Raw genomic sequence first — 20,216 nt, 5'->3', positions numbered from 1 at the left:
TGCCCTATTGGGCCATGTTCCTGAGACTATTTGATGTCACATAGTAAATACTTACATTGTTTGCTTGAGGTCCTGACATTCTAAAGCAAGGCCAGTCTTAATCATAGAAGGGAGTGCCAGGGAGGCCCTGATAATCCTGCAGGGAGGGAGTTCCATGTCTCTGTTGTGGATGGTTGGGGATAAGAGAGTATGAGATTATGAACTCCTTCCTTCTGGGAACCATCTCAATCATCTATAGAAGCTTGCAAGAGGGGCTACACCTACTTGAGACAGGGAAATGGGAAAGAATTCTAGAAGGGTAGGGTGGAGCTGGATTTTGAAGGGTTTAAAGCAGGTGGTAGCTGGGGAGAGTTTTTTTTTTTTTAACCTGGGCAATCTGTGACTTGGAATTATCATGACACAGATAGGAACAAGAGGAAGTTTTATTGTTACAGGGTTCTTGATTTGATTTCTCCCTTTTCTCCAACACACTGGCAGGTTCCACCCCAGGCTGGGTAGGTTCTCTTGTAATGATGTGCTGAGATTAGACTGATTTCTCACTCTTTGCTGAGGCTCTCATCCTGTATTTGAGATGACAAGGATTGTATCGGTCCATTATGAACTACTTTGTGGAACAAGAGGTTTGTCTTATTCCGCACTGGCATGGGACAGATTAAGCCCAGATTCTGCCCACGTGAGTCTGTGCCTAGGTCTCAGTCACCTTTTTGTGCTTGTTCTTCCCCATCTTAGGTGAATGGCCAGCCTATGATGGCTTCAAGATGGCTTTGGGAATTAGAATGATGGATCCTTTCGGGTAGAGTTGATGGGCACGCAGGGTATGAGGCCCTCAAACTGCTGTAATGCTCTTGGAGAAGACACTCATCAATTGGAGGATAGGTCCAAGTTGGACAGAAGATATGAAATCTGAGGAGACAGTGCAGAACCAAGGTGAAATGGACGGTGGCTGATCAGTAGCCTGTAAATGGCTTCAAGTTTAGTTGGTTTTAAGAATCTTGATGCTGACAGAGTACAACTGTGCTTATTATTGTTGCCTGTTTAAGTTTCTTTCTATCAAATACACACTTGTGATTATTCTGGGTTTCACATTTCTTTTGTATGTAAGAAATAAATAGCTGTCCCATTTCTGATTCAGGTTGTGCATTGAGTGACTAGACTTAAGTCTCAACCTAATCTCTAAGCAACTTTTCTCTAGTTTGCTGATGTGAGGGATATAATGAGCCAGTGTGAGAAAATGGAGCTATATCTCTCCCATCAGATACCAGACTCTGCCAGCAGTGAGTCAGGTCCAGGCTACATATAGGAGTGCAGAGAAGATGTGACTCTCAGTGAGGGAGGAAATGTGTTCAGTGCCTTTTCCCTTTGGGCCTAGTATTGGCTATTTATTGTTAGATTTTGTTCATTTAATGAAGCATCACTATTGGAAAAGTGCATGAGAGCACTATCTGAGGAGCGAGGTGACACACAACAGTGAAGATTCCTGGGATGCCAAAGAGAAATACAAATCTTCTTGGGGCTGGGAAGAGGATGATTATTTTTAAATTAATTAATTAATTCTTCATGTTCAACATTCACTTCTTTTTTAAAAAATTTTATTAATTTATTTTGATTTATCAACAATCACTTTCATAAGCTTTTGAGTTTAAAATTTTTCTCCCCCTTCCTCCCCACCACCCTCCCCCAAGACTGCACACAATCTGATATAGACTATACATTTACATTCCTGTTAAACATATTTTCACATTAGTGATTTTGTAAGTAAAAATTAAAACCAACAGGAGGAACCATCAGAAAGAGGAAACAAAACTCAACAGAAGAGAAAAAAAAGATAACGATTTAACTTCCACAGTTCTTTCTTTGGATGTGGATAGCATTTTCCATCACAAGGTCTCTGGAGATGTCTTTGGTCCTTGTATTGCTGGGAAGGGCTGTTTACCAATATTAGTCATGGCACAACATGGCTGTTGTTGTGTACAACGTTTTCTTGGTTCTGCTCACTTCACTCAGCATCAGACCATATAAGTCTTTCCAGGTTTTTCTGAAGTCTGCCTGCTCATCATTTCTTATAGCACAATAGTATTCCATTACATTCATATACCACAACTTGCTCAGCCATTCCCCAATTGATGGGCATCCTCTCAATTTCCAATTCTTTGCCACCACAAAAAGAGCTGCTATGAATATTTTTGTACATGCGGGTCCTTTTCCTATTAGTATGATTTCTTTGGGATATTGCCCTAGAAGTGCTATTGCTGGATCAAAGGGTATGCACATTTTTATAGCCCTTTGGGCATAGTTCCAAATTGTTCTCCAAAATGGTTGGATCATTTCACAACTCCACCAACAATGCATTAGTGTTCCAATTTTTCCCCACATCTTCTCCAACATTTATCGTTTTCCTGTTTTGTCATGTTGGTCAATCTGATAGGTGTGATGTGATACCTCAGAGTTGTTTTGATTTGCATTTCTCTAATCAATAACGATTTAGAGCATTTTTTCATATGACTATAGATGGCTTTAATTTCTTCATCTGAGAACTGTCTGTTCATATCCTTTGACCATTTATCAATTGGGGAATGGCTTGTATTCTTATAAATTTGTCTTAATTCTCTATATTTTAGAAATGAGGCCTTTATCAGAAGACTGGTTGTAAAAATTCTTTCCCAATTTTCTACCTTCCTTCTAATCTTAGTTGCATTGGCTTTGTTTGTGCAAAAACTTTTCAATTTAATGTAATCAAAATTATCCATTTTGCTTTTGTAATGTTCTCTATCTCCTGTTTGGTCATGAATTCTTCTGTTCTCCATAGATCTGATAGGTAAACTATTCCTTGTTCTCCCAGTTTGCTTATGTATCAGCCTTATATCTAATCATGAACCCATTTTGACTTTATTTTGGTATATGGTGTGAGATTTGGGTCTATGCCTAGTTTCTGCCGTACTCTTTTCCAGTTTTCCCAGCAGTTTTTTTCCAAGAGTGGGTTCTTATCCCAGAAGCTGGGGTCTTTGGGTTTATCAAATAATAGATTACTATAGTCACTGACTACTGTGTCTTGCATATTTAACCTATTCCACTGATCCACCACTCTATTTCTTAGCCAGTACCAAGCAGTTCTGATGATCACTGCTTTATAATGCAATTTAAGATCTGGAATTGCTAGGTCACCTTTCCCTGCATTTCTTTTCACTAGTTCCCTTGATATTCTGGACCTTTTATTCTTCCAAATGAATCTTGTTATTTTTTCTAACTGTATAAAATAATTTTTTGGTAGTTTGATTGGTGTGGCACTGAATAAGTAAATTAGCTTAGGTAGAATTGCCATTTTTATTATATTAGCTTGGCCTGCCCAAGAGCAGCTGATGTTTTTCCAATTATTTAGATCTGATTTTATTTGTATGAAAAGTTTTTTTTTGTAATTGTTCAACGTTCACTTCTATAAGATTTTGAGTCCTAAATTTTCCCCCCTCCCTCCTCTCCCCCCTCTCCAAAACAGTGTGCAATCTGATAGAGGCTGTACATATACATTCATATTAAACATATTTTCACATTAGTCATGTTGTAAAGAAGAATCAGAAGCAATGGGAGAAATCACGAGACAGAAGAAACAACAATAACAAAAGAAAACAAATAGTCTGCTTCAATCTGCATTCAGACTCCACAGTTATTTTTTCTGGATGTGGATAGCATTTTGCCTCATTTGGAAGAGTCTTTTGGAGTTGTCTTTGGTCCTTGCCTTGCTGAGAAAAGCTAAGTCTATCAAAGTCAGTCACTGAACAATGTAGCTGTTTCTGTGTACAATGTTCTCTTGGTTCTGCTCACTTCACTCAGCATCAGTTCATGTAAATCTTTCCAGGTTTTTCTGAAATCCATCTGCTCATTTCTTATGGAACAATAGTATTCTACCACGTTCATATGCCACAACTTGTTCAGCCATTTCCTAATTGATGGGCATCCCCTCAACTTCCAATTCTTTGCCACCACAGAAAGAGCTGCTATAAATATTTTTATACATGTAGGTCCTTTTCACATTTGTATGATCTCTTTGGGATACAGACCTGTCAAAGGGTATGCACAGTTGTATAGCCGGGAGGGAAATAATTTTTGAAAAGAGATCTAGGATAAATTCTATCTTTGTCACAATTTTTTTGAGGCCCAGCCTTTACTGGACGTGGAAGTGGATTAGTGGAGTGGCCTCTGAGGAATCCTAATTTCAAATGGTATATGTTTAAATTTTGGGCCAGGGAGCATTATTATAAAAATTGATTAAGTAGCTAAAATGTGCAGGTCCCTGTACTCTGTACTGGGCACAGGAAGATGAAAGATGACATTGTCCTAACCTTCATAGAGCGGACAGTCTAATAAGAGTGAGGTGAAGGGAAAGACATGCACATGAATAGAGAGTGGGCTTGGTGTTCCTGCTCCCCTAGGGTAGATGTGCATTCATGGTTCAGTATTTCTACAGGTCTATGCATGTACATGAATAAATATGATTCAAGCTAGAATGAAATTACTTCCCCTCTCTGAGACTTAGTTTCTTCATCTGTAAAATGGGAATAATAATAATAATAATAATAATAATAATAATGATAGCTAGTCTTTATTTGTATAATGCTTTAGGGTTCTCATTTTATTTTCACGACACCACTGGGAGGTAGGTACTGTTTTATCCCCATTTTACAGATGAGGAAACTGAGGCAGATGAAGTTAAGTGACTTGCCTAAGGTCACACAGTAAGTGACTGAGCTGAATTTGAAGAGTCTTTTTGGTCTAATGCTCCATCCACTGTGCTACCTATCAACCTCTAATAATAATATTTTCCTTTACTTTTCTTTCCTTTTTTTTTTTAGGCAGTTGGGGTTAAGTGACTTGCCCAGGGTCACACAGCTAGTAAGTGTCCAGTGTTTGGTCTGAAGCTGGACTAGAACTCAGGTCCTCCTGACTTCAGGGCCAGTGCTCTCTCCACCTCGCTACCTAGCTGCCCTCATTTCTTTACTTTTCTTCTGGGGTTGTCATGAAGATCAAAAGAGAAAATGGTTCTAAGGCTCTTTGTGAATCTTGAATTGTGAAAAAAAATAGCCACAACTATTACTATTAGTAGCATAGCTCTAAATCGATGAGTCAATGTAAAATTAACACAAAAGAGCAGAACTGTCCAATAATAAAAAGAATCATCTCTGTCCAGTTTTCAGAGCATTGGCTTTGGAGCCAGAGCCTGAGATGGACTCTGGGGTCTTCTGCTTGCTTAGCTGTATGGCCTTGGGCAAATGTCTTTCCCTCTCTGGCCCTCAGCTTCCCATCTATAAAATCAGGTTGGACTGCGGGATCTCCAAATTCCCCCCTAGGTGTGTGTGTGTGTGTGTGTGTGTGTGTGTGTGTGTGTGTGTGTGAGAGAGAGAGAGAGAGAGAGAGAGAGGGAGAGAGAGAGAGAAACTCCTTGGCTAGGCCATGTGGCTCCTTCACCTTGAGGGGAGCCATAGACAGGTACAGCCCAAGGTTCCAGACTAAGGCTCACCATCGCATCAGCTCATCTAACTGATGCTGATGCTCCCTTGATCAAGGCAAGCCCTGTACGCTCCTTCTATGTGGACATGCAGCACCCTTTTAGGAGGATTTTAAGTCCTTGAAGACAGGGATTGTTTCTGTATCCCTAGTCCCTAACTCAGAGAATGACAGCAAGTAGGTGCTTAATAAATGCTTATTGAATTCAATTAAATTGAAATAAGTCTCACAGTTCCTTTAGGAGGTTGTATTACAGAACTAAAATAACGTCAGGGGTTGTAGGGATTGGAAAGATGATCTGGTGTAACCCTGAACGTTCCAGTCCATCTCATTTTCTCCAGCAGATTGCGCTGTCTCTCATCCCCACTGAGGAAGCTGGGGGAGTTAAGGGGATTAGGACAGCTGGTGGTTAATTGTGGGAATTGAGTGAACCTCACTGACTCCATTTTGTGACTTAATTCTGGAGCTAGCTCAGTTCCCTTTTTATTCAACTATGAGTCTTATCCAAATTCCGTCGTATGAGAAAAGTTTATTCAATTGTGGGAATTGGGAGAAAACCTTATTGCGTTGTTTGAACCTTGGCCTGGAAGCTAGACCACCTCTACCTGCTGCTTAGAGACCCTTAACCAAGGACCTAGGCTACACTGACGAGAAACTGGGTCAGATTCTAAGATTGATGCAAGGAGTTTTCTCACAATTGTGCATTTCAGGCAGCCCATATGTTTTATCTGAAAAGTGGCCCCAGACTAATCAATCAGTTATTGTTCCTTTGATTGTTTACAGACACTTGCGGGGAGGAGGACACTTCTTTTTCTGATTTCAGGGAATTACACCTATTCCCTCTCCCTTTCCCAACTTGGAAAGTCCCTAATCTTTCCTCCAATTAGAAATCAGATTGTGTAATGTTGTTTTGTTTCCTTTTAATTAATTGGCCTTATTTGATTGTTTTGAATGATAAAAGTCTGTTTCCCTCTACACTCAGGGTCCAGTGTCCAAGCTGAGGAAGGCTGCTGGTCCTTATTTGTTAGGCAGTTGGCATGCATTGCTTAATAATTTGGTCTTCTCAGAAGATCGAAGCTTTGTTTCCCCAGCCATTTCATCTCTTGCCCACCACAGCACTATTGCTTGGTTTCAATCTCTCCATGTCTATTGACTCCTTTCCTACTGTCTATAAACATGTCCATGTCACCCCATTCTCAGGAAACCTTAACTTGACCCATCATCTCTGCTGTCTCCCCATATTTCTCTTCCCTTTTGTGGAGGAGACATTGGTGCCTTCACTTTCTTTCCTCTTAACCACCTGCTATCTGGATTCTGACCTCATTATCCAACTGAAACTCCTGACTACAGTTACTAATGATCCTTAATTGCCACATCCATTGGCTTTTCCTCAAGTCTCATTCTCCTTTACATCTCTTCGGCCTTTGATGCTGTTGATCACCCTTTTCTGGATCCTCTTCTCTTTAGGTTTCCATGACACTGCTCTCGCCTGGTTTTCCTCCTACCTGTCTGACCCTTCCTTGTCTGTCTCCTTTGTTGGATCCCCATCCAGGTCGTGCTTTCTAATGGTAGGTATCCCACAGGGCTCTGTCCTGGACCTTCTTCTCTTTCCCTCTATACTCCACCTTGGTAATCCTATCAACTCTCCTGGATTCAGTTACCATCTTTATGCTAATGATTCCCAAACCTACCTCTTGAACCACAACTTTTATCCTGTCACCAGATTCACATCTCCAACTGCTTATTGGATATCTTGAACTAGATGTCCCATAGACATCTTGAACTCAACATGGATTTATTAGTTTTCTCCCCATGCCTGCCATCCTCCTGACACCTGTGCTTACAACCTAGGTTTCATCTTTGATCCTTCCCTTTCTCTTACTCCCAGCCCTCATATCCAATCTGTTACCAAGCCCCTTCACAACATCTCTTGTACATGCACCTTTCTCTCCTCTGACACTGTCACCACCTTGGTCCAAGTCTTTATTACACCTCCTCTGTTGCAATAGCCTGTTACCATTGTTCTGCAAAATTGGCCTCCTTGCCTCAAGGCTCTCCCTGACTCCAGTTCATTCTCTATTCAGTTGTCAAAGTGGTCTTCCTGAAGTTGAGGTTTGATTATGTCACTCTCCTGTTCATTCATCTCCAGTGACTCCCTATCACCTCCAGAATAAAGCCCTTCATAACCTCCTCCTTCCAGTCTTGTTACATTTTATTTATTCCTATGTATTCTAAGATTTAGTGACGTTGTCTTCCTTGCTGCTCCTGAAGAGACATTTTGTCTCCTAACTCTGGCCATTTTCACTGATTTCCCCTATGCCTGGAATTCTCTCCCTCCTCATCTCTGCCACCTAGTTTTCCTGGATTCCTTCAAGTCCCCACTAAAATTGTTCCTTCTTCAAGACACCTTTTCCAACCCCCTTTAATGCTAGTACCTCTCCTCTGAGATCATCTCTAATTTATCCTGTCTATATCTCATGTGTATGTAGTTGTTTGCATGTTGTCTCCTCCATTAATGACCATGATATTCTTTTGCCTTTTTTTTGGTATCCTCAGTGCTTGGCACTGTGCCTAGCACATAGTAGGTGCTTAACAAATGCTTATTGACTGACACTCCATTAATACGTGTAGATAGGTGCTTATTGGTTGATTAAAAGATGGCAATACTGAGGCTTCAAAACAGTTGCTGCCATTGTCCAAAGAATTCAAGAGCTTTGGGGGAGTTCCTTTTAAGTGAGTTTAAGCCAGAAGGTGCCCCAGTCTATTCCTTGAGAGTCATGCCTCATTTGTGATGGAAGGACAGCTTTGGCCAGTTTCACTTTCTCCTCATACCCGTTAGATGAGGTTGGACTGTTTCTGTCCCCAAAGAATCATGGATTTTCTTGTGGATGATGTGGAAGAGAAGGTAGCCTGGGCTCTGGAGGCAGCTTTGAGAAGAAAGAAAAGACTACCAGTGGCATGAGCCATGGCAGCCTCCCTGACATAATGATTGATATTAACAGCTCATAATTATTCAGCTTTAAGATTTGTAAAGTGTTTCAGACATTACCTGATTTCATGTACTGCTGGGAATAAGTAAGCCCTCCTAGCCCCACTCCCTAATAGCTGGTTTAGGTTTACGTAGGTATGGTGCTTGGTCTCTGCTTGTGTATGGTCTACATGCACACACACACACACATACACACACACACTCACATACTCACACACATATGTATGTATTGTAGTCCTTTCAGGGTCGGGGTCGAGGCAGAACTAGAAAATAGAACAGGATGCAGAGGGTTCAGCCTAGGCAGGACTCTCCCTGGCCTGGCTAGACACTCCTAGAGCAGTCTCAAGGAGTGTGTCGCAATCACTCTAGCCCTAAGGTCTGAGGGTCATGAAGCAAGAGGATTTCAGATCCCAGGGTGTGCTTTGTGCTCGAGGGTAGAAAAGAGAGCTCATGGAGATGTCTGAGGAGAAAGATCAGAAGTCACTCGAGGGCTTCCAGGAATTGTTTGGCACCCTCAGCAGTAACGCCCCTGTTTATGCTGAACATTCCCCTGCTAGAAACTGACACCTTCCTGACCCATGGATGGGCAAAGCCCTCAGGCTGGTCCCTGTACCTGGCAAAACCAGGCTTTGGATCCCAGACATGAGCTGACCGTCTCAGGGAGACCCTCTGACCAGGAGCCAAGAGCTTCTTGCCCCTACCTCTCTAGGGACCACTGTATTCTTGTTAAACCCCCAGCCCTGAGCTCAGGTTTGCAAAGTGAATCTCACAGAGGGTTGAGGCTGGGTCATGAGGAGGGGTGTCTGGGTCATTTCTCTGGAAAACAGAGGGTGGGGTTGGAACTGAAGAGCCAAGGGCAAGGATAGGAGCTGGGGAGCTGGGGGTGGGGTTTGTGCAGGCTGCCAGGTAGCTGCAAGTCTTGGTGGACCAGAGGAGGGGACTTGAAGGCCACGAGGAAGCCACAAGGAGGCTGGGCTTGAGGGTCAGGACCAGCAGCAGCCATGGTCAACTGCAGTGTTGGCAAGAGTTTGGTCCCTTCTGGTGCTTTTGAAGCCCTGTGGCTCAGAGCTTCCTGGGCAGTCTCACTCTGCTTAGCTGGCCTCTTTTACCCAGGGTTTGTACTCATTGAAGACTAGATTCTGTCCCTGTCATTTTATCTGGGTGGAAATAGGGAGCCAGGATAAGACTCTGAAGGCTCCAAGGCCCTTGGGCTGACCCCTCCGGGCTCTTCATTGCTATTGTCAGGTGCAAGCAGGTGGGCTGTCCAGGTGGCAATAATTGAGAGATTGGCATTTCGTCCCCTGGTCTCTTCCCCCCCCCCCCCCAGTGATTCCCAAACTTCCTCAGAGCGGGTCATGTCAAAGAACCTTCCAGGACAGGCTTATCCCATTATCTCAGATGCCTTGGGTAGGTTGTGCACCATTAGCCCTGGCTTCAGGGGCAAAGGATCACAGCCTGATGCTGTCTGGGTACAGCATGTATGGCTGTATCCTCCAGGTGTCTTGTGTAGGCCATAGGGAGGAGGCTGGATAGGTAACAGCACCACAGAATCAATTATAAGGTCGATTGGATTCTCTTCAATCAGAGGGGCTCTAAGTAGTGAGGATGCATCCAACAGATCTGGCTTTAGGCTTCCTCTCTGCTCCTCCATGACTGAGTTCAGTTCCAATGGAAGGTTGCTCATCAATGGAGGTCTTGGGGCTGTGTCCTCGGAGCCAATGAAGGAAAGCCTGGGCAGCAGTGGGGGCAGCTGTGAATAGACTTGTTAGGGAAGGGAGCTGGTTACAGCACTGAGGTCAGTTGATTCCCCCCCCCCCCCCCCGGTCTAGTAGATGAAATTGAAGCAGGGAAAGAAAGGCACTCTGGTACCTTTGCAACACTTTGGTAAAGTATTTCTGTGTTAAATGAAGTGGATTTGAAGACATGTCTGTCCTCTGTAAGCCGTTTATGAGGGGTGAAGAAGTTCTCTTTGGTGGACTGAGAGAAGTTGTTGGCCATCGTCTGTCAACGAACGGTCACGCTCCTGATGGCTTTGAAAAAATAAGCTCCCCAGTTTTGGGATGCACAGTTTGTTTGTCCATAGTAGGTTGCACTTTGCCTCCTGTTAGATTGTGAGCCACAAGGGCAGGGGCCATCTTTTCCTTTTCTTTGTATCCCCAGGGTAGGTGCAGTGCCTACCACACAGTAGGTGCTTAATAAATACTTATTTACCAATTGCGTAGTGTGAAAACACCCCAAGACTAGTAAAGACATCGGGTGCCTGCAGTGACAGAAGGGCAAGTTGGCTGGCCGTGGATATCCCCTGGGTGTGCTCCTTACTCAGTGAACTCTTGGTATGGGCTTGCTTTTCTTGCTCACGCTGTATGTATTTGGGGGAGAATGTGCCTTGGATTTAGGGGGGTCATAGTCACTATTCTCTTCTATGCTTCTTAGTAAAGCCATTCTTTACCTGGCTTATGTTGTTCATTCCCTTTTGCCCCTTCTTTTGAGGACACCCTAGCCACGAGCCAAATCTAAGATTTAAGTAATTTCTCTGGGTGCACTAAGATGGGAGTTCAATGAGTCCATGAAACAAGAGAAGCTGACATTTTCCTGTGGAGATCGGGCTCCCCTACAACTAAGCCCATGCCCGTGTTTGTGATTTCAGAGCCGAGGGATCCACATAATGGAGAATGAGAGGGTATAGCATTCCAGCCCCTGGACCCAACAGCTGTTGTTTGATAAGTATATATGTAGCACATGCAAATTGAATGTAAGGTGATTTTAGGAGGGAAGACACTACTTTCGGGAGGGAAAGGAGGAATCAGGAGAGGCTTTCTGGGTATTGCATGAGTTGAGTATTCAAGGAGACCAGAGGTGCCCAGAGGCGGAGGTGAGGAAGGGCCTTCCAGGCATGGGGGACATTCAGTTGAAAGTCAAGTAGATGGGTGATGGAGCATTGTGTGTTAAGACCAGCAAGTTAGGCTAATGTGGCTGGAGGGTAGAATAAGTGGGTGTTAGAAAGTGTTGGAAGACTGGAAAGCTGTGAAGGGGCAGATAGGGAAAAGCTTTAAGTGCCTGACTGAGGAATGTTTTCCCTTTGATCCAAGAAATGATAACGAGCCATTCAGCACAGGAACCCTGTCATCAGATTCACTCTTTAAGAAAAACACTTTGACTGTTTTGTGGAGGATGGAATGGGATGGGGAGAGATTTGAGGTAGGGAGACCAGTAGGAGGCCACAGCAGCAGACAGAGGAGAATAGATGAGGGCCTGAATGGGAATGGTGGTGAGAACATAGACAATCGATGTGGTGGGCAGAGAAAGTGTAAGATTTTGCAGCTGGCTTTGCAATGCTAGGACCTATATTCAAACATTGTCTCTGATGCTATTATGATTATTACCTGTGAGACCTTGGGCAAATAATTTAACTTCTCTGTACCTCAGTTTCCTCAGTGGGAAAATGAAGTGGGTTGGATGAGAGAACTTCCAAGATCCCTTCTAGCTGGAGATCTGAGAAGCTGTGGTCCTTGTTGAAGTGAATCTCCAACGGGGGGCTCCTGGGGGACAGCATTTGGTCCATTCCATAGTCAGCCCTCTGAGGAGCCTCCAGCCTATGGACTGAAGCTGATTGCTACCCTTCCATCTGGGAAGCTGCCCTGGCATGGATCCAGCATCAAGAACCCGTCAACCCCACCTGGTGCTGCTCCTCCATTGGACCGTGTGTCTATTTCTCAGTGTATGGGGGCATATACAGTGTAGATATGTATAGGCATGCATATGTACACATGCACACATATAGATACATGCATATGTTGCGATCATTATGTATCTTTCTGATAGTACGAGCTCCTGGGGGTCCCCAACCACCTGGGACCCTTCCTCCAGGGGATGTTGTGGATATCTTCTTCCCTGGGAAGAGCAGAGGTTTTTATCTGTGATAGGAAAAGTCTTATTTTAGAGTGTGGAGATCTGACTGTGTCAGACCAGAGTGTGTGCTGTGGGGCACACAAAGCAGAACTGTTCAATTCTCTTTAATAAATAAACAGATTAGTAATATCTGCTTGTAGGAAGCATCCAGTGACCTAAGCCTGTGATCCCAAGTTTACCTCCTAGGTCCCCCACACTCTTTAGTTTTGTCCCAGGGAAGGCGGTGGCTCCAAATGAGATCATATATGTAAAAGATCTGGGACAAATACAAAAGGAATGAGCCAATTTCTGCAGTCACTCTTTCTTCCCACTAATGATGTCACAATTATGAAATCATTAGCTAGCTCACAGGGCCATAGAGCAAGACTTGCTTGTAAATATACCTAAGAATTTCTGTGATGTCTTTGGAAACTCTGCAGATTGAAGCATGCTGTCTAAAATGCCAAGGGAGGGAGGGGTGAGGATGTCCCTCTTCTCCTCTTGTCAGATCACATCTGGTATATTGTGGTCATCTCTGGGACCCCATTTTCAGAAGAGCCTTGGTAAGCTACAGAACAGCCAGAAGAGGGTGAAGGTCCTAGAGATGATGTCCTATGTAGCATGGCTGAGTAAAGAAATGAGGGAGGTTGAATCTAGAGAAGAGGCAGAGGGGGCATGACAGCCACTAGGACAGGATTTCAAGACTAGGAAAGGACAAATTGGTACATTTCAAAAGAGGATAGAGGGTGGATCCTGCTGACCAGAAGCCTTACCTGTGAATGCTAGTCCTGGCAATATTCTAGAGTGGAGAGTTAAGAAGAGGGTCAGTGGACAACTAGGAAAGGAGGAGAAATTGTAAATGGCCAGCATGGCTTAATAAAGCATTGACCATGCCAAAATAACCTTTTATTTTATTTTTTTTTTAACAGGGTAACTAGGCAGATAGTTCATGGCAATGCTGCAGATATGGATAACTTAAGTTTGAGCAAAGTGCTTGACTAAGTCTCTCATGCTCTTCTTATGGAAATGAAGAAAGGTTATGAGTTAGGCATTACACAATTAGGTGGATTCAGGACTGGTTGAATGGCCAGACTCAAGAGGCATTTTCACTTGCATAGAGGTCTCCAGTGGAGTGTCTCAGGTGTCTGCATGACCCTGTGTCATTTAAAAACTTATCAGTGATTTGGGTAAAGGAACTGTGATAGTCCAAAAACATCTTTTAATTTCTTTGGCCTGAGACATATGGGCCTCATTTTTGGCAGGCTGCCTCTACTCTGGTCCCATCTCTTCCTGCTGCCATTTTCTAGAAACTTTCATGTCCCATGCTAGAAATTCCCATGTGTAGGATCAAAGGGCCTTGCCAGTCAATTCTTAGCACCTGTTTGTAGCAACAGAGATAGAAAAATGGTTCTTGTCCCCTCCCTCTAAAGTCAGTGAACTACCTTGGTGTGGAGGGGATGAAGAACCCCGGCGCTCCACCACTGACTAGCAGTAACAAGAACTTAGCTGAACCTGGACAGGTCAAATCCAGGGGCAATCTTTGGAAGGGACATCACTGGTTCTCATTCCTCCTCTGGGATCTTAGGACTGGGATCTTAAGACTCATATCTGACGACCTTTCTCCACCCCGTCCAGGCCCACACTGGTTTATATCCTTCCCACTCTGAGGACTGAGACCTGGTGAGAGCCTTTATCCCTACCTATTTTTTTCCTTCCCCTACTCCCACCATGCCCCTACCCTTGTATTCAAAGGGCAGTCCAGGGGAAGAATTAGTCTTTTCTGCTTCCCCCTTCCCCCTCCAGGGCAGAGTTAGGCAGCTTTGCATTGTGGGTAGAGAGTTAGAAAACTGTGGTAAATGCTTCTGACACTACTTAGTGAGTAGTGGGATGGTGGGGAAATCCCCTGAGTGCCTGGTTCACTGTAAGCTCTTAATAGATGCTTCTTGACTATTGTCAGGCTTTTGGAGCCTCAGTTTCCTTTAGCACTAGCTGGCCTCACAGGTCCCTTCCAGCTCTACATCTCTGATCCCAAGTTAAAGAGCATCAAGTCTGGCCTTGATGCAAGGAAGTCCCCATAAGAAGAGCTAAGGGAGGTGGTGATCTTACCACCGACTCCGGAAGCAAAGTCTGGCTGGCCAAGTGGTTGGAAGAGGGAGGGGGGATGTCTCTTTAGGGACCAGCTTGACCAGCTGCCCTCGGAGGTTGAGTGTGCTCTCAATTCTTTCTTTCTTCACCTTTCAATCTTTGTGCTTTAGACTAGCTATCACAGTGGCTCCAGAACCTGCCTGATGATCGATCCATCCTGACAACCATCACCTTCTCGATGAGATTGCTCTCACACCCCTTTGCGGCGAGATTTTTTAATGAGTCATCTAAATTTTGTGACCAGTTTTCTGGTCCTCAGTGAGAGGCCATGCATGTGAACTTGTAATATAGAAATCCCACCCACTAACTCCTGGGCAATTGTAGCTTGATGGGTTGGGATGGGGATGGGAGGATACAAGGAGCACATGTCTGTGGTGAGCTTGTCTACACAGGACTGGAACAACACAGCTTCTCAGCCCTGGGGGACAGGAAAGATTGTGGGAAGAGACACTGGCCTTCTGACTATCAGGACCCAGGGAGTGAAACTCCCTGGACACTGCCTCATGGCAGGGCTGAGGAGGAGGGGACAGATATCTCAGAGTCTAGAGAGGTAGGTGCCAGGAACTCACTTGGACCTGAGTATGGGCTAGAGAAGCCCCTGGGAGTGCAGGTGTCTGAGGATAGTGATTCCCGATAACTAGGTGCTCAGGTCAGTTGTTTCTCCTGATGAAGGAGTTCAAATGCTTTCAGCAACCTCTACACTTCACTGTGGTTTCAGGCACCCAGAGCTAGTGAGGAATGAATTTGGATTCTCATGGTAGATGGGGAAGCCTCACCTTCCCCTCTACCTATCCCAGGGGCAGGAGGATTATACTGAATTAAAGCCTCTATATGCAATAAACCAGTCCAGGCCCTGGCTGCTCCAGGAAATCCTGGGACCCTAGGCTTGTGGGTGTTTATACCCCAGAAGAAAAGATTCTGGGAACCAAGGCAGGGTAGCATCCTGTCTCATTGGCAGGGGCAGGGGAGTGGCTGCAGCTGGATCTGGGCTGAGGGAAATGAAGCGGGTATCCCGAGGGGCGCCCCATGGGCTGAGGCCTATATCTCCACGGGTCCTGCGTCTAGCATCTCTCCTCCCTCCCCCAGCTCTTCCTCATCCCCCAGGGCCTTCAGGAGAACGGCCTTGAAGGGCCCCCTGAATCTGCGTTGCCTGAGGCTGCCCACGCAGAAGTAGATGAGTGGCTTGGCTGAGCCATTCACACAGGCCATTAGAATACTGAGGCAGTAGTAGTAGGCAGGGATGTCCAGCCAATTTAGGGAGAGCCTGTAGATGCCAAAGGGAAGGCCACAGAAGAGAAACGTGAGGACGGTGAACAGAATAATCAGGTAGAATTTCTGGGGCCAGCGGCGCTGGGAGCCACACTCCACTCTGACGAGCAGGATCAGACTGGACACGCACATTGTGGTCAAGAGGAGGAAGAGCAAGGCCACTCGGGCCAAGCCAATCTGGCTGCACACGGTCCCCACGTCGCCCCCAGACAGCTCCCCGCAGGTCCCGTAGGACAGGAAGTGCAGCACGAGGCAGAGGGCCCAGAGCAGGGCGCACACGACGGCCGACGTGTGGGGGGGCCGGCGGCGGCCGTAGCACGAGGGCCAGAGCGTGGCGGCACACTGCTCGGTGCTGATGGCCGCCAGCAGGCTCAGGCCCACCGTGTAGAAGAAGAACCTCAGGGCCAGTAGGCTGTCATAGACGTAATGGGGGAAGCTGAAGTGACGCTGGAGAGTTTCGGGAATGACGATCACCGAGTGGCAGCAAAGGAAGAGGAAGTCGGCGCTGGCCAAGTCGAGGAGGTAGATGGAGAAGTTATTCCGATGGATGCGGCTGCTCAGGAGCCACAGAACGATGCCGTTGCCAGCCAGCCCCAGCAGCCCCACGACCTCCGTCAGAGCAAGGATGATAGCGCTGAAGAGCAGCCCCTCTTCCTCGCTCTCGCTCATGATGACACGCCGCATGTCCTCGGTCCAGTTACCGTCACCATGGTCCCAGGCTGCGAACATGGGAACCTGCTCTCCAGCACCCGCATCCATGCTCGGGAATCCTCTGCGCGACTCTGCTGCCGCCCGACGTCCCTGCGAACACCAGGACAACACGGCGATGCACCAGCAATCTGGGTGTGGCCGGCAGGGCTGGACTTCTTCCACATCCCTCCCCTGCCCCGCCCCAGCCCCTCAGCGATGCCCAGGGGAGATAAGACAGAGGTCAGAGTTGTGAGCCACATGCGGACAAAGGAGCCCTTTCCCCGTGGAAGAACTGCAGACAATCTATGATGTAATTGCCTGGAATGACCACCCTTTCACTTTGCAAGGCAGCAGGGGACAACAGCTGGTCACTAGGTACTATATCTAATTGCAGAAGGCTGGAGAGACTCAGCTGTCCTTGGAAGTTAATGAATGGAAAAGCTGAAAGTGCTTTTAATGAGCAACCTAGGGAAGCTTCTGTCAGCTTGGAACTAGCCTGGGACTTTGGGGCACCATTTCTCAAAGAAGGATGCATTCTGGTTCTCTGGGATGCAGATTACAATTAAAATTGGGAATCATCCGGGAAATGAGAATTCTACTTTAGAGCCTTAGAGGCTCTTTAGCTCTTTGGAAAACTGTGCAAACATTGTTTGGTGTTGCTTAGGGGGTTAGTAAGGGGCTGCCCTCCGAAAGACATATTTGCCCTTTCCAGCCTTTTCTCTCCTTTTCAGTTTCCTGAGGAGTTCTCTACTGGCACATGGGGGTGGGCTCTTTTGGGGGCAGAGGGAAGAAGGAGGCTTTTGTTGCTCGACCTTCAGGGTTGGCTCATTCTAAAGCTACGGTCTAGGACCACTGGACTTCTCTGGCTTGGCGGTTGCCTGAGGACTGAAAAGAGGGGGCAGCATGCCTGGACACTCCAAAGTTTCCTTCTCCTTTATCCCAACCATAGCCACACCCTGCCCTCTCTGACTCTTCTGAACCTCAGCAAGGCTGCAGACTGGACCCCGGATGTGCCCTTGTGTAATTAGGGCCTTGTGGTGAGGGGAAGATATTTATCAAAACAAGTAAACTGAGGAGTAGTTTTCATGCTTCCCCCTTGCCCAGCATGGTGTCAAAGAAAGCTTAAGCTCCATCTTTCAGGAACTTCTTTCTAAGTCCCCTGGCTACCCCAGCTCCTTTGGACCTTGCTCAAGGGGCTCCCACCCAGGTCCTCAGTTTTTTTTTTTTTCCATTTGCTCTCTGAGCTGTCTGTCCACTCCATCTCCCAGGGCCTCATCAACGACTTAATAATGTTCTTTGAGGAAGTCCTACTCTAGCTGACCCCATCTGCGGCCGAGTAGAGAAGCCTGCATCCGACAACACTAAATCTCAGAAGGTCTGAGGTGGAGGTGATCTCAGAGACCTTGTCTACCAGTCTGTAAAGTGCACTGTGTCCCCTGGGTAGAACCCCAGTGAATTCCTGAGCATGGACATAAGTACCATGAGCCAAGCAGCATCTTTGCCTCTTCAGTGCCCAGACCATGGGAGGCAGTTAGCCAATGTTCCTGGGTTGTGGTGAACAGTAGCTAGGAAGGACCTTCCTCCTTCCCTCTCTACCTCTGGGTCTTTTGGAGGCCCCTAGTGGATGTGCTACCCCTCCAAAGGCAGCTTAGTGCATTTTCAGAGACCTCTCGTTTGAAGTTCTTCTTATGTCAGAGGACCTGGGTTCAAATCCTGACTCTGCTTTTTATAGCCCCTATGAATGTCGGCAAGACTCTTCCCCTCCCAGGGCCACAGGCTGCCCCTCTATAAAATAAATGAGGTTAGAGTAGATAGTATCTAAGGCACATTACACACTGAGGACCTATGACTCTATCTCCCTAGCCCCAATGGTGCTTGGTCTCTCCCAAAGACTCTGCCTCCCTTCTCCTTCTGTCCAAACCTCTCGTCCACTTGTGGCTTCTCTACCTGGTGCTGGCCTCTCTCCCCATGGGGGGCAGGGCCGGAATTGCAGGACTGGGAGGGGCCTAATGCAATCAGACCTCCTCTTAAAGGAACATGAATGTAGTAGACAGCAAGGGAGAGATGAGGACCAAGAAAGGACAGGGAAAAGGAGACAGTGAAGTGAAGGAAGAGGAAGGACAAACAGATAAAGAAAGAGGCTTGGATGGCCACCCCCAACCCTGTGCTCAGGGCAGGGCTTATTGGCTCCGTACCAGTTCTCCACCTTGCTGGCCCCCTCCAGACCTAAGGTCCTGTGGGCTGCACCAACAGCTCAGAAGCCTGAGCCCCAGGAAGCACCCAATGCTGAAGAGCAGCACGAGTAGAGTCAGGGAGCCCTGGAGATTTGGGGGTGGTTGAGGAGAGGAGAAAACCAAGCAGGTTTCTTATTTGTGTATGGAAAAGCGGAGTGCCATGTCCGTGGAGGAAAAGAGAGGAGAGCTTGCCTACCCCTTGGGCAGCCAAGGATCCCAAGGAGCCTCTTCTGTCAGCCCAGTGGCTTCGGGCAGCACCTAGCTCTGTCTTGTGTTCCATCCACCTGTAGTAGGAAATCAGGAGGGAGAAAGCAGGGGTCCCAGCTTCCCCAAAGTCATGTCTGGGAGCTGATTTCTTCCACCTTCCTTGGTGGTCTAAGGGCAGTTGGATCGGTTCATTATCTGCCCTTCAGGACAATACGGAGGGCAGGGGAGGTGATGCCTGCCTAACCACCCAGCCTTTACAGGGCCCATGGGGGACAGCTGATCTTCATGTCCCCAGAGCCCAGAACCCAAGGAAGTGAGCTCATGTTGCCGCATGAGGGATGTGGGATAGACCTAAGTCTAATTCAGGAACAACAGATGCTCTACATGCAGGTAAGCATTGCCAAGCCGACTAGGGAGAACGTCTAAAGACTGCTGAGATTAGAGGGGCACGTGGGTAGGTGGGGTCCTGGAGGCAGGGGGATGGAGCTTACCCCCGCCAACCCTCCCTCCTCCAGCTCTTTTCTGTATCGTCATTTACCAGTGGGGCATAGGGCCATAGGGCCAGTGGGCCCTAACGCCCACTGCCTTCCTCCCAAACACTTTCCCCAGCAGAGGGAAAAGAATGCGAGACAGAACGCTCTGGGGTGACCCCCAAATAACCCCGCTCAAAGAAGGGCTCCAGCCACGGACCATTGCTCTCCTCACCTTCCTGGGTGCAGGGGAGTTCCAGCTGCAGGCGCCTCCTTCCCGGCCCAGCGAGCGATGGGATCAGGGCGGCTCCCGGACAGCTGTTTGCAGGCTCCGGCATCCCCAGGCTGATGGGGAGTGGGGCAGGGAAGAGTCACGTGGTGTCGGTCCACTTGTCAGAGGCTCCAGCCCTCAGCTGCCTCCGCCTCCGCTTCTCAGCTACATTACAGGGGCCCGCACCAGCACCGCCTTTCCAGAACCATCCTTGTTTCTTGCGGCTTGCTCCCGAGGGGCCCAGAAGTAAGGCTTGGCTGGGGGAGTGGGGGGAGGAAGTCTGGGCAAACCTCCTGCCTGCCTTTGGAACAAACAGCTCGTCAATGTCGCTCCACTTTCCGCGCTCCAGGTCTCTCTTGCTCCTCATGACACTCCCATGATGGGGATGGGGGAACCAAGCAGGCAGGCTCCCACATTCCCAGATGAGGAAACTGAGGCACCATCAAGTGAAGTAGGTTACCCTGAGTCACACAGCTACCGAGTATCTCCGAAGTCGAACCCAGGTTTCTCCTGACATCAGGTTACTAGCAATCACCTCTCAGAAGTCTCTTCCCCAA

The 20,216-nt window shown here is 46.9% G+C and overlaps 1 protein-coding gene across 1 annotated transcript; it reads right to left on the bottom strand.

Moving 5' to 3' along the window:
* Positions 1–13,226: 13,226 nt before the first annotated feature.
* Positions 13,227–18,991, bottom strand: LOC110197114 (mas-related G-protein coupled receptor member E). Its single transcript, XM_020970718.2, has 2 exons — positions 18,908–18,991; positions 13,227–16,588 (listed from the first exon to the last, which is right to left on the bottom strand). The coding sequence occupies exons 1-2, from the start codon at positions 18,989–18,991 to the stop codon at positions 15,557–15,559; spliced, it is 1,116 nt and encodes a 371-aa protein (XP_020826377.1). The 3' UTR covers positions 13,227–15,556.
* Positions 18,992–20,216: the final 1,225 nt, after the last annotated feature.

The sequence above is a fragment of the Phascolarctos cinereus genome, unplaced genomic scaffold (assembly GCF_003287225.1).
Source record: "Phascolarctos cinereus isolate Bilbo 61053 unplaced genomic scaffold, phaCin_HiC Scaffold_9;HRSCAF=440, whole genome shotgun sequence".
NCBI lineage: Eukaryota > Metazoa > Chordata > Mammalia > Diprotodontia > Phascolarctidae > Phascolarctos > Phascolarctos cinereus.
The sequence above is the reverse complement of the archived record's forward strand: the minus strand, read 5'-3'. Positions and strand labels throughout refer to the sequence as shown.